This window comes from Zeugodacus cucurbitae, chromosome 5, assembly GCF_028554725.1.
Source record: "Zeugodacus cucurbitae isolate PBARC_wt_2022May chromosome 5, idZeuCucr1.2, whole genome shotgun sequence".
Taxonomy (NCBI): domain Eukaryota; kingdom Metazoa; phylum Arthropoda; class Insecta; order Diptera; family Tephritidae; genus Zeugodacus; species Zeugodacus cucurbitae.
Genome location: NC_071670.1, coordinates 63,009,632 through 63,026,226, shown reverse-complemented (window position 1 = coordinate 63,026,226; position 16,595 = coordinate 63,009,632). Strand labels below are relative to the sequence as shown.

The 16,595-nt window shown below is 32.8% G+C and overlaps 1 protein-coding gene across 3 annotated transcripts in view; it reads right to left on the bottom strand.

Annotated features, from left to right (window-relative positions):
- Positions 1 to 1,584: 1,584 nt before the first annotated feature.
- LOC105208854 (homeobox protein 5) overlaps positions 1,585 to 16,595 on the bottom strand; it is a 103,778-nt gene continuing 88,767 nt past the window's right edge. For all 3 annotated transcript variants that reach the window (XM_011178918.3, XM_029038098.2, XM_054230602.1), the window contains exons 4-5: positions 6,994 to 7,158; positions 1,585 to 4,814 (exon numbers count right to left, since the gene is read on the bottom strand). In XM_011178918.3, coding sequence (XP_011177220.2) covers positions 4,750 to 4,814; positions 6,994 to 7,158 — 230 coding nt within the window. In that variant the 3' untranslated portion in view covers positions 1,585 to 4,749. The remainder of the gene's footprint in view (positions 4,815 to 6,993; positions 7,159 to 16,595) is intronic.

The window sequence follows — 16,595 nt, the reverse complement described above, 5'->3', positions numbered from 1 at the left end:
GATTAAATAAAATAATATAATAAAAATAAAAAAAGATATTAAAAATGTAAAATATAAAATTTTTAATAAAATATTTTTTTTTTAATCCATAAGGTTAACTAAATTTTTGAGTTCATCCAACGGGTTAATGTAAAATTTATGATGGTAAACAAAATTTAGAAATATAATGAAGAACTGAAAGAAATTTAAACGATATGAATTCTTAGAATAAATTACTTAAAAAAATAAATAAAAAATATGAAAGAACAAATGGAATATATACCTATATAAAAAAATATGTAACAAAAATATTTAAAATTTAACAAAAACATTATACTAAAAAAATGAATAAAATTAATTTAAAAAAATAAATTTTTTTGTAATTAAAAAAATTATAATAATAAATTAAAAAATAAAAATTTATTATAAATTAAAAAGAAAAATAAAAATTAACAAAAACAAAGATTATATTAAAAGAAGTGAATAAAATTAATTAAAAAAATAAAAAATTTTGTAATTAAAAAAAATATATAATAATAAATTAAAAAATAAAAATTTATTATAAATTAAAATGAAAAATTAACAAAAACAAAGATTATATTAAAAGAAGTGAATAAAATCAATTAAAAAAATAAAAATTTTTGTAATTAAAAAAAATATAATAAAAAATTAAAAAATAAAAATTTATTATAAATTAAAAAGAAAAATTAAAAAAAATTAAAAATTTAACAAAAACAAAGAATGAATATAATTAAAAAAGTAACATTAAACTATAAAAAGACACCACAACCAAATTAAATGATATATTTAAAAATAAAAATTAAACAAAAATAGCTAAATGTCTTCTAAAATGAACTATGAAAAATCAAATAAAAAACATTTATTTTTTTATATATATTTTTTCATTAAATTTTATATATTTTACAATTTTGATTTACATATTTATTTTATATTTAATTTATTTATTTAGTCAATAAGAGTTTGCCATAAACGCATACATTTTTCCATATATTTAATAATAAAATTTTACAAGTTATAACAGATTTACTACTCTCTATACATTTAAAAATTTACATACAATACATAAAATAGGAAGTTGGACAAAACTGAAGACTACGACAATAAAAATTATAATAATTAGTTAATAATTAATTATCTTACAATTTAACGAAAAATACACGCATACACAAATGTACAGAAATTACTTGGCAATGAACTTTCAAATTAAGTAAATATATATCTTATGGTAAAACAAAACAAAAATACATACATACATAAATGTAATACGATTAAAAGCTTGGGATATATCATATACTCGTAATATACAGCAATTAAACTAATCAGTCAGAGGTTGGAGTTGCGACCGAGTAATTTCAATTAGATATCCCATCTAAGTGTGTATGTAGTCATGTAAAAGGTGAGCAAGGGGTGCTTGAACTTTTGCACGGAGTGAGAATTTTGAAAAACAAAAAAATTAATTAATTAATTTGAGTGAGAAAACTTTGGGTGTCAAGATTTTCGTTTTTAGAACTTGCATTTTTTACATTTTCCAATGCAAATTTACACCGTTTTGCATAAAAACAACAATTTAGACATTTTTTATTGAGTTGAGGTTATTTACGACAATGAGAGCTATAAGAGCTTGACAGTGTTGTGAAGGACAACATTTTTTACGAAAATAATTTAGCAGAAAAAAGGTCTCATCTTTCGGTTGAATTTTTATTTCAATAGTAATCCACTCTCATTAAATAATATTCAACATTTCCTATGAAACGATTGGTTGCAATTCCCAACCGTTTGGCAATAGAAAAATTAGCAGAAGTCTGTGAAAATTGAGATAATTTTTTTCATAAAGATCGTAAGGACGATTGTAAGTAAAGTAGCGAAAAATGAGCAGAAATGTGTTTTGGACAACAATAAACCATATCAACACTGTAGAAACAAGATACAATACACATGGTGTCCACAGATTTTTTTCTGGATTCTCTGATATTACGACGAATAAGAATATCAAGAATATTGTTTGAAAAAGTATTTATACCAGTTTCAGCAATATATTGCACGTGAAACCATCTGAAGAAAGTGATAATGTTATCTTCAGAATTATACAGACATAATTATTAAATAGGATCCAATAAATGGCTAAAAATTCGGAAACAAAGTTAAGAGGTCGATTCTGAAACTTGTCATTAGTTCTAAAATATTTTAAATCGAATGACAATCGTTGGAAAAATTATCGAAAATTTATCCTTTAATCTCATTGACAGAAAATATTCGTAGATTTCATGAAACTAATATATGTAAGGTAGCTAAAGAGCAACAAGAGACTCTGGGCTCAAGATGAGAGTTTTGTTAATTTTTTGTCATAATTGAATAAAAGTATATTTTTTAAATGAGTGGAACGTTCGGGATACATTTGGAGTTTAAAAAGAGAGAGATTAAGACAAAATGAGCGATATGCGCCTTTTTGGAACTGAATAAAAATCGTTAAAATGCGATTTGATGAGACAGATAATATAACAAAATCGATGAAATTCAGCAAAAATAACTGATATCTTCCGATTATTATACACTTTTTGCTCTGTATTAATCGTATATTCTTATTCTTTTTTGAACAATTTAAGTTTTGGCAGGGACAAATGAATTATAGAAGAAAATAAAATTTACATTTTAAAACAATTTTTTGCACATATTTTTCGGCATCACCGATTTTTTTTTTACTTGTAACATATGTTATTTTTTTAACTTTCTTTTTCACATAAAAATTATTTTTGTTTTTGTTGTTGGTGTAACTATAAACACGGCAATGAACACTAAATTAGCATTTTTGACTATTGTTTATTTGATTTGTAATATAATATATATAATTTTTTTTATTTTTATTTAATTATGTATTGTTTTTGTTTACCGCTTTATTTTTTTTTTACTGTTATTTGGTAAGTTCCTGATTTTTTTTATGCAATACATGTATATATGTACATAGAGCTTTGTCATATAATTATGAAACATATTGTAAATTTTTTTATTGTGAATTTGTGTGTGTGTTTGCCATAATTTTTTTTTTATTACTTAACTTTCTTTTTGCTGTTTGTTTATTTAACGCGGCTGCATTTTATTTGTTTTATTTCACGTGGCTAGTATGCTTTGTATTTATATGATATTATTATTATTGTATTTATTTTGTAATAATTTAATTCATTTAATAATTTACATACATGCAACCGTGTGTATGTTTGTAAGGTGAAAGTCATACAGCGAGAATTGCTATATTGTTTTGGTTTTTTTTTGTTGCAATTTTTCTTTTCTTTTGGTTTTTGTAGTGTTTATCCAAAAAAGAACGTCGATTTAACAGAATATACAAATAACACTTTTAATTACATACAGACATATAATATATATATATTTATATATAAATCAGCTACACAAACAGTTGCCAGTGCAAATACCATACTAAATACATACAACATAACTCGAATCTTCTCGCTCAAATCTACATTGGTTTTTCTGCTTCCATTTGCCTTATTATATATGCTGCATTTCCTATAATCCCTTTTTTTCGCATTTACTATTGACCGCTTTCGTGATTTTTTTTTTGTTTTTTTCATTTTTTATTTTATTTTTTTTTTTGTTTCGAAGCGCCGTGGTATTACTCATATAAAGCAGATAATCAATCAAACAATCATCAATCACATACAGCTCGATTGTAACGGTAAATCCTATATATGTATGTATATCTATATATTTTTAAATGTAAATTTAAAGTAAAATTTAGCTAGCAAACACTTTACAATAACAACTGAATGAAAATGGAAGGAATAACGCAATATCTAAATACAATTTCACCTCATCACTACACCGCTTCGCTTCCTATCCAACCATCTTTCCACTGTCATCTCTCGTTTGTTTCAACGCTCTCACTCAATACCACCGTTATTTAGCAGTTAGCATTTAGACATTTGCAAAATTTGCATTTACCGTTTACCATACACCGTTACATTTTGTATTATTTTTAAAACTGAACTCGCCCAGACTTAATTGCATATCTTGAAAACTCGGCTCTTCGTAATTCACTACTTTTACAATATTAACATAAATATTATTTGTATATCTACAATTACATGTCATGCCATCCCTTGCCGAATGCACACGTTACATTACATAAATAGAAGTATTTAAATATTATCAGTTAGTATATATGGTAATATTGTGTTATCATATAAATATTATAACCCATTCCGCACAAGTTCATTTCACCAACCTGTTCGGCAACCTGTAAACCTCTAAGTTCCCTTAGTATCCTACACTTATGCGTACTGACTTACATAACTGTTGCTTATAATTTGTTATTGTTATTGTGTTTTTCATATATATTTTTTACTCATTAACTGCTATTTTTATTTTTATTTTTTGCGTCGTGCTCCGATTTTTCAGTTTTCTGCATAATTTTTTTTTGTTTTTGTTTTTATTAATTTTCACTATTGTTTTAAAAATTTGCCAACTACGCTGCTCGGTTTCGCAATCTTCACATTTGAAACGTTCCGCTAAATTCACGTCTACGCTTTTATATCAATTTTATTTTAATTATTTTAAATATTATTATTTAGTTTTGATTTAAAACTATGCTCGGTTATTGAGTTTATTTCATTTATTAGAAAATATATCTTTCTTCCGTTTCTCTTTTATTTTTTTTTTTGGATTTTTTGTATGTATGTATTTATTATAATTATTATAATATATTTAGATTAATTTATTTACTATGAGCTAATTTAGTTACAAAATACAGCATGTCGTTGAACAGCATCTACTGGAACCGCCTTTACTTTTCTGCCTTTGATCTGTTTCAGAATTGATGTAATAGAGAAAGAGAGAGAGATGTATAAAAGATTTTCGGTTGTCAGTGTGAGGATACATTATATAATTATTTTTCAATTTTAATTAACAAAACTTTATTCATCTCCGAAAAAGCAACTAAAAAGTTTTCTTAAATATTTCTCGATCTTAATCGTATATTTCTCGAATTGTTCTCAAACATTTGTAAGATTAGAAATGGTGATACTGCTGTAGTGATATATGACAACTCTAATATGAATATGTGATACAAGAATTTATCAATCCTTGGCGAGCAACGAATCGAACAAACAACTGATAAAGGGTTTTTCAATAAGAGCGCTTTAAAAGTTTAACGTAAATAAAACAGACACGGTTTGGGATACCATTGAAATTCCGTGGCGGTCAATTCACTTGAATTGATTCGTAAAACAAGACGTTCACCAAAGTTGGTTTTCAATAAATTGACTGTGACATTCGCTGTGTGGCTTGTGACAACATCCTGTCCATATCCTACAATTCGGGCCAAAAATATTCGATTATCAGTGAGCGGTAGCGATTCCCATTCACAGTAACGTGCCTCATCGCTGAAAATGATTGTTCGATGATCAAGTTATTGCTCAGCCTAATTGACGAACATAAGACGTTTCTGGTAGTCAAGCGGCTTCCGTTCTTGTGTCAATTTGATCTTGTAAGGATGTAGGCCAAGATCTTTTCGCAAAATTCTCCACAACGACGTCACAGAGATACCCAACGCTTGTGAACGGCGTGTGAGAGGCTGATCAATTGTTGATCTGACAAGACGATTTTAACGTCCATAAAACCATAAATTGGACGTAGCCTCTTAAGGGGTTATATACAGTTAGAATTTTCAAAAAAACGATTTTTTTATTTCATTTTCTTAATGTACATATATTTAAGAATACACACAGAAAATTTCGTATCGTTCCGGTGAATATTTTCAAAGTTACAAGCAAATGAAAAATTTGAAAAAGGCGTTTCAGAGCGCTTGGAAGTACAAGGTCCAAACTTTAAACGCGTTTTTCTCAAAATGGTGTTTTCAAAGTCGGTGACCAACATTACTCGAAAACGGCTAGACCAATTAGTCTCAAATTTTAACACGACCTTCTTAAATATATTTTTTAGCAATTAATCGAAGATTTTTTCTCTCCGAAAAATATTTTTTTTATAAACAATTTAAGGCCGAAATTTCGGTGAAGAATCGATTTTTTTTTGAGAAACCACCATTTTGTCAAAAAATTTTATTTTGCTTATTCCTTCGATTAATTACTAGAATTAACATTATTTTAACGAAATCTGTTTGGTTTTTTAATGTCATATCATCCAGTTCCGAGATATAGTGGTCACCGCAAAACGTCTTTTCTGAGAGGAGCTCCTGGAAATCAGCTGTAGCTCTTTTTCAAATAAATATTTTTACTAGTACTAAGTCTTAAAATACAGTTAAAAGATACCATAATATGTGTATAAATTTTTGGATCAATAAATTAAAAAGTTTTCTCAGAAAAAATTCTGGAAAATTCACTTTTTTTCGGCCGTCTAACTGTATATAACCCCTTAAAGTTGAGTAAATTTTAATAATTTAGACTCGTTGTTGGATCGTATATCTTTCAATGATTAAATGGCAAACCTTGCTAAAGAGAAATGTCACAGGAACGTGGAAAAATATGGCGTCGTTTGCTGTCCCTATCGGATACTTTTGTGGCATCCCTTTTAAAAAACCCTTTACATATGTAGGTGTTTATTTATTATCGTTATAGCTCGTGTTTTATGTATCGTTTTTCGATTATCCAGACTACCGCTAGTTTTATTTGATCCGGATAATCGGGATTCTACTGTATATAATATATATATATGTTTTATGAAAGTTTTAGTACAAAATTTTCAGTGAAATTTTAATATGCCCTCTTTAATTAACAGTAAATATTAGTATAGATCACTGTTTAAACGATTACCATTTAATTTAATTTATATTTTGTATACTTGAATGCGCATTCCAAACCGATTTGGATACATTCCCTCGGTAATTATATGTTGTAACTATGTAATTGCCCAGAGTAAAGCGTGATTAGTATGATTATCGCCACAGTTTGTAGCAATACACTTCCGCACAATCATTAATAAATATAAATAACAGCTATATATAAGTTCATATTATCCAACACTTACCTTGCGAATTGGGTTCTGGCAAATTATCACGCGGCACTAAATGCATAACAGTCGTTTTGCCCAGCGGAAGTCCCAGTGCGCCTAAGGTTACATTGCAATGTAGAAATCTACCTTGATATATGAGACGTAATATTTCGGCCTTGGAGACGGCTTCACGCTCCCAATCTGCAAGTGAAACAATAGAAAGTAAAACAACAAAATTAGAAATTTGTACAAATACCCATACTTTTGGCATGTACTGTGTGTGTGTGCATGCAAGGTGTTACATGCTTCGCAAATTATTTGCCAGCAAATTCACTAAACTATGATAAATATTTGAGTTAATGTGTTTAAATTACGTATTTGCAATTTTGCAATTGTTGTTGGTTTGAATATTATACAGAAAACAACAAAATGCATTACAACACTTGCAGCAACAATGTTACTTCAACCACACTGACTGACTCATTTGGGCACTTTGACGCCCTTAACAAATAACACAATCCTCAATCCAACTTCCTCTTCACATACCCAAACACACACATACTACTCTCTCTTCACATACATTTAGACACCACATATACATACATATACATGTTAATGGTGGCTTTTATGCTGTGGGACTCACTTTCCGCAAGCGCATTGTTTGATTATGGAGTGTAGTTCATTCGTACATGTATAAATTCAGAACTTCATAGGGTCCGTGTGCGTGCATTATTGGGCCATCATTATCGCTTGTTGGTTGTTGTTCTTGTTGCCCATTTGTAACTATGAGTCACATGGATGTAGCAATTTTACTGTTTCGATATTTAATGCGGACAGGAACGGTAGCCACATGGCCACACAACCGCACAACCACACAGTCACATTTGGGTGTATCCAGGGGCCTTATGCTCAGACCACACGCTGTCATACAGTTCGAGTATATATGCACATACCTTGATATTAAAATATACAATCAATTTGACTATGAGAGTGAAAATCATTAGGTAACTAGTTTTCCAGGAATATACACATACATACAATGTGCCTGTTGGAGACCGCAGTAGTAAATTTCGGGTTTTTAAAAGGTGCATCACTCTTAACACCTTGCTGTTATATGCGATGCCGTTGTTGTAGGACGCCTGTATGAGCCTTATGCAACAAGTGGCCGAGCTTATGAAAATATCCTTCTGACCGGTCTATACCAAAACCTGTCTCTTTATGCTGTACTTCAGATATTTAAGAGAACTACGACATCTAAACAGATACAGTGGATCAAATGACCTAGCAAGAATAGGGGTAATCAAGTATGCAGTTGGCTTACTAAATCCGTCCAGATGAATCTACAGAGCATTATGTTTTCACACTCGTCTTCACAGAATCTTCTCTAGTTATCCAGACAAAATAAAGTATGGTCAAGTTTTGGTCTCGAGGACAGTTGAAACACCGGTCACGGTGATATGCATCACTGAGCCCTCATGTAAACTATCACAAATTTGTGGACACTGTTCAAGCCAATTTGTCCGATTCACCGAAAATTTGACATTCGAGTAAAAAAATACTCTTAAAGAAGTCTTCATGTCCGATAACTGAGGACTTGAAAAGTTATAGTCCGATTTCGACAATTTTTATTGAAAATAAATTCGATTCTTAGAAAAAATCTATCGATTCGTATAAAAAAGTTCAGTCAGAAATTTCCCAATTTTTTCCCGGTTTCCTCGACGATGTCGTCATAGTTACATATATACAACTTTTTGTGAGAGCGGATTCCAGCCCCGGTTGTTTTATAAAGGACCTCCTAAAGGCATAGACGTGTCGACAGACAACCACTATAGCTAGCCTAGCATAACCTTAACTATTGCTACCTGATTTTTATGTTTCGGAAAACTGTATTTCGATACATCACTCTAACTTAACCTAACTTTCAGTGGCTACAACAATGAGCATAATATACTATTAGTTAGTATATGGTTAGTATGATAGGCTGAGTTCCAAATTGCATGTTCTTTGTATCAGTATCCATAGTTGATCCAACACTTCACCACAGTGCACAATGTGGTCTTCTACGAAGATAATAAAAGGACGATGGACGGACGAACTGCTGTCCGCAATCCACTGTTATATTGTGTTAATTTTGCATGTATTGTATTGTACTGAAACTATTCATTGTTGTTGTCAACCACTAGGCAAAGGCAAAGGCGAAATGTTGCTGCCTGCGTGCCCTTGTGCGTACGTGAGTAAGTTCGGCTGTTTGCTAGTGGTAAATAAATCAGGGTAAGTTAGCGACAAATGCAGCGCCTTCATTAGCAAACGACAAATGAATATTAAATAGTCTCTACGCACAACACGGCGAATATCAGGCGCCCCAATTCGCACAACAGAGCCAACGGGCTGTGCACTCGGGCGACTGCAATATGCCGTGGGATGACAACAAATACAAATACATATATCAAACATATGTACATGTATGGCCAAAGCGGTTACACACACGAGGGATGACCGACCGAATGGCAATGTAGTTAAGTAGAAGCAGCAACAACAACATTAATTGGTTGCTGACATTTATTCGAGTTTATTAAGCAGTGAGAGCGGGAGGCGGGCGATACTGTAAGGGATAAGCAGCAGGATATCACAATGAATTAATATATATGTATGTAATAGTTGGTATGTACTTGTATGTATGCTCATCACTACGTGTAGGCGTGACCGGCACAAAGCGCGCGGTTAATGGTCAAAGTAAGGCAACAATATGCGCTCATGTAACACATTTTGTATAGTTGTATACACATGTGTGGTGCCCGTCGGTTGCCAGCACGAATTTTGCTTCGCCTGCGGACGGTCAATTTAGCACCGTTGACCCGCAGTGGGGCGTTCACAGTGTGTGTAGTCTCTATGGCCAGGACACTAAGTGGGCTGATGGACTTTAAATCCTAACAACAATGACAACAACAGCAACAAATGTGTGTGTTCGCAAAACGTAAATTGACATTTTTCAGTGTGATTGCGCTGACAGAATACTAATTTTAAGTAGCAAATATTCACAGGGATTGCCTTATACTCGTATGTGTGTGTGCTAGGTTGTAGGGTACGTCTATACCCAGCAGGAAGTCCAAGGACTTCCAGGACGAAGTTGATAGGAAGTGTATGTGATTTCGTGACTATGTGTGTCTTAATTTCATAGATATCTCAAATATTTACCGATATATACAGTATAAAGTCCACAAGAACTTTGAAAAACCTAATATTAGGAATATGTAAGCTAGAGGAAGTAATGACCCCATATTACCCATTTTGGGCACTGAGCCACAAAAATAGCATAAAGCACTGAAGTCATCATGTTCATAACAGAGTACTTGAAAAGTTATAGTCCAATTTCGACAATTTTTATTGACAACAAACTTGTATTATTTGATTCTTTAAATAAAAAACTATTGATTCCTATAAAAAAAATTCAGCCAAAAATTTTCCATTGCAATTGGTACTAGTGCATAAACTACATTATGTGCTACAATTGATAAGAATAGCGCCATTTTGCGACCAATATGAGTGAAAGCTTACTGCGGGGTATAGATTGGCACTAATGTTTGTATTATGTGCAATAAGCATAAGTTAGTTAAGGTTTGAACCTTGTTCGCTCCTAATTTTGTTGAAATTCGATATTATTTAGGTTAAAATTTAGGCTAATGATGATAGTTTCCTTTATGAGCTTAGGTAATTTACAATCTAATAACTAGAAAATTTGCAAATGGCAAAATCGCAACAGGTCGCAATGTGAGTTGAAACTATTTGTAAAGAAAATTGATATTTGACGCAAAAATGTATTTCTAGACGATTTGTTGTTTCTCTGATTTACGACTAAGGTATTTATTTTTTTTTTTTTCTGGTGTACGCCGATGATATCGATATCATTGGAAACAATATCCGCTCCGTTAGTTCTGCTTTTTCCAGACAGGAAAAGGAAACGAAGCATATGGGTCTGGAGGTGAACGAGGACCAAACGAAATATTTCCTGTCCTCAAACAAACAGCCAGCGCATTCGCATCTTAACTCTCACGTCACTGCTGACAGTCATAACTTTGAAGTTGTAGACAATTTCGTATCACTCTTGCTAACAGGTGCTACTGTGCTACTGGATGGCAATTGAAAAGTAAAGTCTTCTCTCGACGAACAAAAACTAAACTCTACAAGTCCCTCATCATTCCCGTCCTACTTTATGGTGCAGAAGCGTGGACGATGTCAACATACGATGAGACGGCACTAGGGGTTTTCGAGTGAAAGGTTTTGTGGAAGATTTATGGTCCCTTAAACATTGGCAACGGCGAATACCGCAGAAGATGGAATGATGAGCTGTATGTGTTATTCGACGACATAGACATAGTTCAGCAAATAAAGAGACAGCGGCTACGCTGGCTAGGTCATGTTGTTCGAATGGAGGAAAATGCTCCAGCTCTGAAAGTGTTCGATGCAGTACCTGGTGGGGAAAGCCACTCCGATGGAAGGACCAGGTGGAGAAGAACCTGTCTTTACTTCTACTTGGTGTTACCAATTGGCGCCAAACTGCCAAAGGAGCGCTATTGTGGACTCGGCTATAACCGCGTAAGCGGTGTCTATGCCGGCCAAGAAGAAGAAGATTTATTATTTTAAAAACAACCTGACAGATATAAGCGTATTCATCATATTGATGTTTGGGAAGGTATGGATGAATATGACTTCGTTCCATATGAATATATTATGTATGTTAACATACATACTAGGAGAAGATCTGAACCAGTTTATATTAATTATAGGAGTTCATGATCTGTACAGTGACTGGACCGATATCTATAATGTATAGACAAGCTGAAGGGCGATAAGCATTATATTTGGTATACAGGCGCTTGAGGAATGTCTGGGCTGATTTTGTGCTTGTTTTGATACTAAATTAAATTGTTCGGGTAAATATGTGGGTATAGTTGGAAAATCTGATAAACTTATCGGCCCTCATATTGGTATATTAGGCCTAAAAGGCTTATGGATCGATTTCAACTATTTTTAGATAAGATTTTCCACATGTTATAACCATTATTTATGTCAAGTGTTTTTCGATGTTTTATTCTGGATATATGAATTATGTATTGTAAAGTGAAGGAAACTGATTGAATTTGATAGGTGTTACAAATAACCGTTAGGTGAACGAAAGTAGTAGACTCTAAACAATTTATAAATCGCGGCTTTTCGCTCTAAGAACACAATTATGAAATTGCTTGCAATACTTTCAAATAATAACTACCGCATTGCAAGCTACAAAACCAGATAAACGCCTAATGCGGTTGCTAGCACAAAAATACAACTTCGAGCATTGAAAAACAATAACAACCGCAATAATATTATTAGGTAATATGCATTTTTTTGTTTACACCGGAAAGAGTCAACTTCAGTTCTATGAATATATGCATTTGTAGCTAACGGCACAATTTCAAGGAACACTTTTCAAGTTCACTTACACGGGTAAATATTGACATAAATCAAAACAGTTACAAATGAACGATTGTTTATCGATGTGTTTGTTTGTTTTGTAATAAATTGAGAGCAGCAATTAACAATAAATGTCACCTTCGCATTTGTTTTGAAAAATTTTCAATAGTTAACTGCTGCACACACACACACTCGAGAGTTTAATTTGTAGACAGCAACAGCTACTCAAAGCAATTGCAACAACAGTAACAACAACAATAAAATATGTGGCAACAAATAACAATTGCAGCAAAATCAATTTCAGTTGCAATCAGAAAAAACTATAAATAGTTTCCTATACAATATATGTATGCTTGTACGAGTATGTATGCATTGAGACAGACAATATAACATTACTATGGTGACAATAAATCATAAATAAATTGTCAATAATAACGGCGAGTGCACAAAGTTGTAGTCATGAAAAAGCATATTGTGCTGGAAATTCACGGTCTTGGCCGCTTGGTTGTCGTGTTGCACTGAGGTGGACGGACGGACCCAGCGACAGTGGACACACAGTAAACACAGGAGGGTGTGTGTAGACTGATTGATGCAATGCAATATAGATATGTATATAGTTCAATATACCAGTTTGTGTGCACTTATTGTCTGCTATTTATTAAATAAAAAAAAATATTTTTTTTTGTGTTGCCACTCAATCGAGTTCAATTAAATTCAGCTTGCTAGCGCATTTACCAATAACTCACAGATGATCAATACAAGCAATTACACTCGAGTATATACATTTGTACATAAATTAAAGGTGCTCAGCACACATTGTAGATGCAGTTATAAATAGGTTCAGCATTATGATATAACACTGGTGTTCATGAATTGACAGGCGTGCGAAAAGAGTTCATAGACGGCTCATGGAAATGGTTCACTTTTTTACAATTTTTTTTTTATTAACAAATATTGAATATTACATTTTATTTTCCCGTTGAAAAAGTGACCATTGAAGCAGACGAAGTCGCCATATTGGTTTTGTGATCCCAGAAATTATGCTGCCTGACTTTAGTTAATGTTTTATTGGAGATTTCATAAAGAATCTTAAAAATACGTAGTTTTCAAGTGAGTTCTTAGTATTCGTGGAAGTAGAAGACTAACGACTAGGATGAACGAATCAGGGCATGTCAAATCCGTTTAAACTAAGGTATAGAGAAAAGATGATTTTTGGTCGAAAGAACTTTAAGTGTACCAAGACACATTAAGGCAGCATGTGTGAGTGGCAGAGAAAGTTGCCATTCTCCCTTAAAATGCATTAGAAAAGTCTAAAATACATATTTAAAATATATCGTTTTGTAGCAGAAAGGGTTAAAAATTAGTGCCAAAGACTGAGAAGAGATCTATCTGTATATAATGCACTTTTCATGTTTTAACAGAGGAGCAATTACTCTTGAACAACTTTGATGACCATGGTCTCTGAAACATCTGAAGAGATCTTTGATGACCATGGTCTCTGAAACATCTGAAGAGATCTTTGGTGACCATGGTCTCTGAATCATCTGAAGAGATCTTTGATGACCATGGTCTCTGAAACATCTGAAGAGATCTTTGATGACCATGGTCTCTGAAACATCTGAAGAGATCTTTGGCGACCATGGTCTCTGAAACATCTGAAGAGATCTTTGGTGACCATGGTCTCTGAAACATCTGAAGAGATCTTTGGTGACCATGGTCTCTGAAACATCTGAAGAAATCTTTGAAACCCGGGTCTTTAAATATTTCAAATAGGGCTACTCCCTAGACGTTCTACAAAACCTCCCTAATAGTACAAAAAGTGATATTAAAGATTCCTTAAGGGGATTACTAAGGTGAGAAAGTGTGAGATGGTACCGACCCGCATCGAATGAAACGCCCTCCAAGCAGAAGTAAAGAGATTATAACATCATCTTATTAAAAAATAAATATTTAATACTGGCATATTTACAAATTTTCCGATGTCAATATCCAACCGTTGAGTAGTAACTCTACAAATCACCAGAAGGTATCTCTTCAATTGGTTACTTTAAAATTTAAGAAGCTAAGTGGACATATCATCACACACTTGCTGCACACATTTCATTGCATCTTCAATAATGCATGTCATGCGTTCGCCGACTGCTGCACGAAGCACATTTTCATTCTTCGAGTTATGCATGCTAATTGAATTTGATGCAACAGCAGTGTCCAGCGGCATATAGTACGAGTATACTCGCACATATGTGCAACGGAACAAACGAAGATGACCGACCGAACGGCTATTTGCAGCACTTTATTGCATTTTACGCATTTGTGCGCTACTTTGACCTAGCTGTTACAGTTATACGCCATGCCCACATATATGGTCGGCAGCGATGTTGCTGCTGATGGTGGCAATTGATGCAATTTCTTTGTTGTTTTTGCTGCCATACAAGTTCATGTTCCACAGCAATCAATCGTCTGTGCCGGGGCATCAAAAACGAGAAAAGCGAGAGAGAAAGAGGCTGTCATATAGGGAGTCTGCAGAAGACAATCATTTTGAAGCTATAACAGCTATAAATGTGTGTTGTTGTTGCTGTTGCCTGCTGCTGCACAGCTGGTGGACAGCAAAGTGCGTCAATTAATTTGTGTTAAGATTATAAATAATTGCGAGTGTCTTTGTCCACGTCCTCGGTTGTTGATTCAATGAATAATTGTGTGCGGCACAGACGACGGATGACAAAGCAAGAAGCGAAAAAAAAACTATAAACTATTTTTATTCATAGTGCTACAACTTGTAAGCGTTGAAGGGCGTGGCTATTTTAAAGAAACGTTGTACTGATTTTAGAATTTTGTATTCCAACAAAATTTTAGAACTAGAGCTTACAAAATGAGGAAAGCAGCTCTATAGTCATAATCCTCAAAACCACCAATCAAACATTCATAAGCAAGTCTTGAATCGTGCAGTCAATACGTTTGGTGGCTATAGAAGACTCTCTTTTTTATATCTCGACCTTTATCAGTATTTCAATTCAAGACAGTAGTCTGCTTTACAAGCTTCAAAAAATCGATTTTTTTGGTTTGTTTTAAATCTCTTCCAAAACTATCCAAGAATATGTCTTTAAAATTCCAGAGGCCAATTCGACATATTTTCGTAGCTAGAGCAGTTTTAGTGGCCGAGCGTCGAGCAGGTGCGAATGCTCAGGCAGACCTTTAAAGCGCGTTTTCGCGAGTTTTCATTTTCACAAGTGTTAGAAAACGGTGCCGGCGATAGCAAAAATAATATATGTTCGATCGAAAAAAAAACAAAGTGATCTAGCTTCAGTATTAAATTATCTTCTATTTGAACTAAAAAAGTTGGACAAAAGTATTATTTAAACTACTTGTTTTGTAACTTATAGTCATTTTTTTTCAAACTTCTAAAAAAATTGGAATTTTATAACTTCTTCGGTATTTTTTTAGTTCATAAAGAAAAGAAACTTATAAAAATTAAAAAAAAAATTTGGTTCGACTGTTCCAGATGCATCGCACGACTTCCATCACCGGCACCGATTTACAAGTGCAGACTCCAGGCGCTCCAGAAAAATACTTACAACTTTGAAAAAATTTCAATATTTTTTAATAATAAATATTGTTTTTTAAGCCTGAAATATAGTACACTATCGTCTTAAAATTCCGTTTACCGCAATCATTTCCTTCCCTTTCAAAAAAAATTGTTAAACAACGCTTTTTTCGGCTTCTAAAGCAGACTACTGCCTTAACGGATCCCAACTTTAAAGTAGTTCCTATGCATATTTTCCCTCGATTATACTTTAGTAGGGAATTAATACTACATGACACCATTTAAACGAAGCGTTATACCAACATAAAACGCCATCTGATAAGAAATACTCGAAATTTATGAAAAATATTTGTAGTATTTTATTGTTATTGTAAATGTATTAAATTTCGGACCTTTGGTACTTATATTCCCATTATTAATATTATCAGGCATCGACAGAATATTTTGATAACCGAGTTACGTTCCTTAATATCGGGTGATCCAAGTAGAGGTACTTTTTTCAATAAACTGTTTTTGACAGCTCACGCGTTAGTCGTGACAAGCTGTCATGTTACTTTCGTCAGTATTATTTGGCATCTCATCATGGAAAGACTTGCGCCTGTACAACGTTTACAAATTGTTCTACATTATTATGAAAAACTGAATG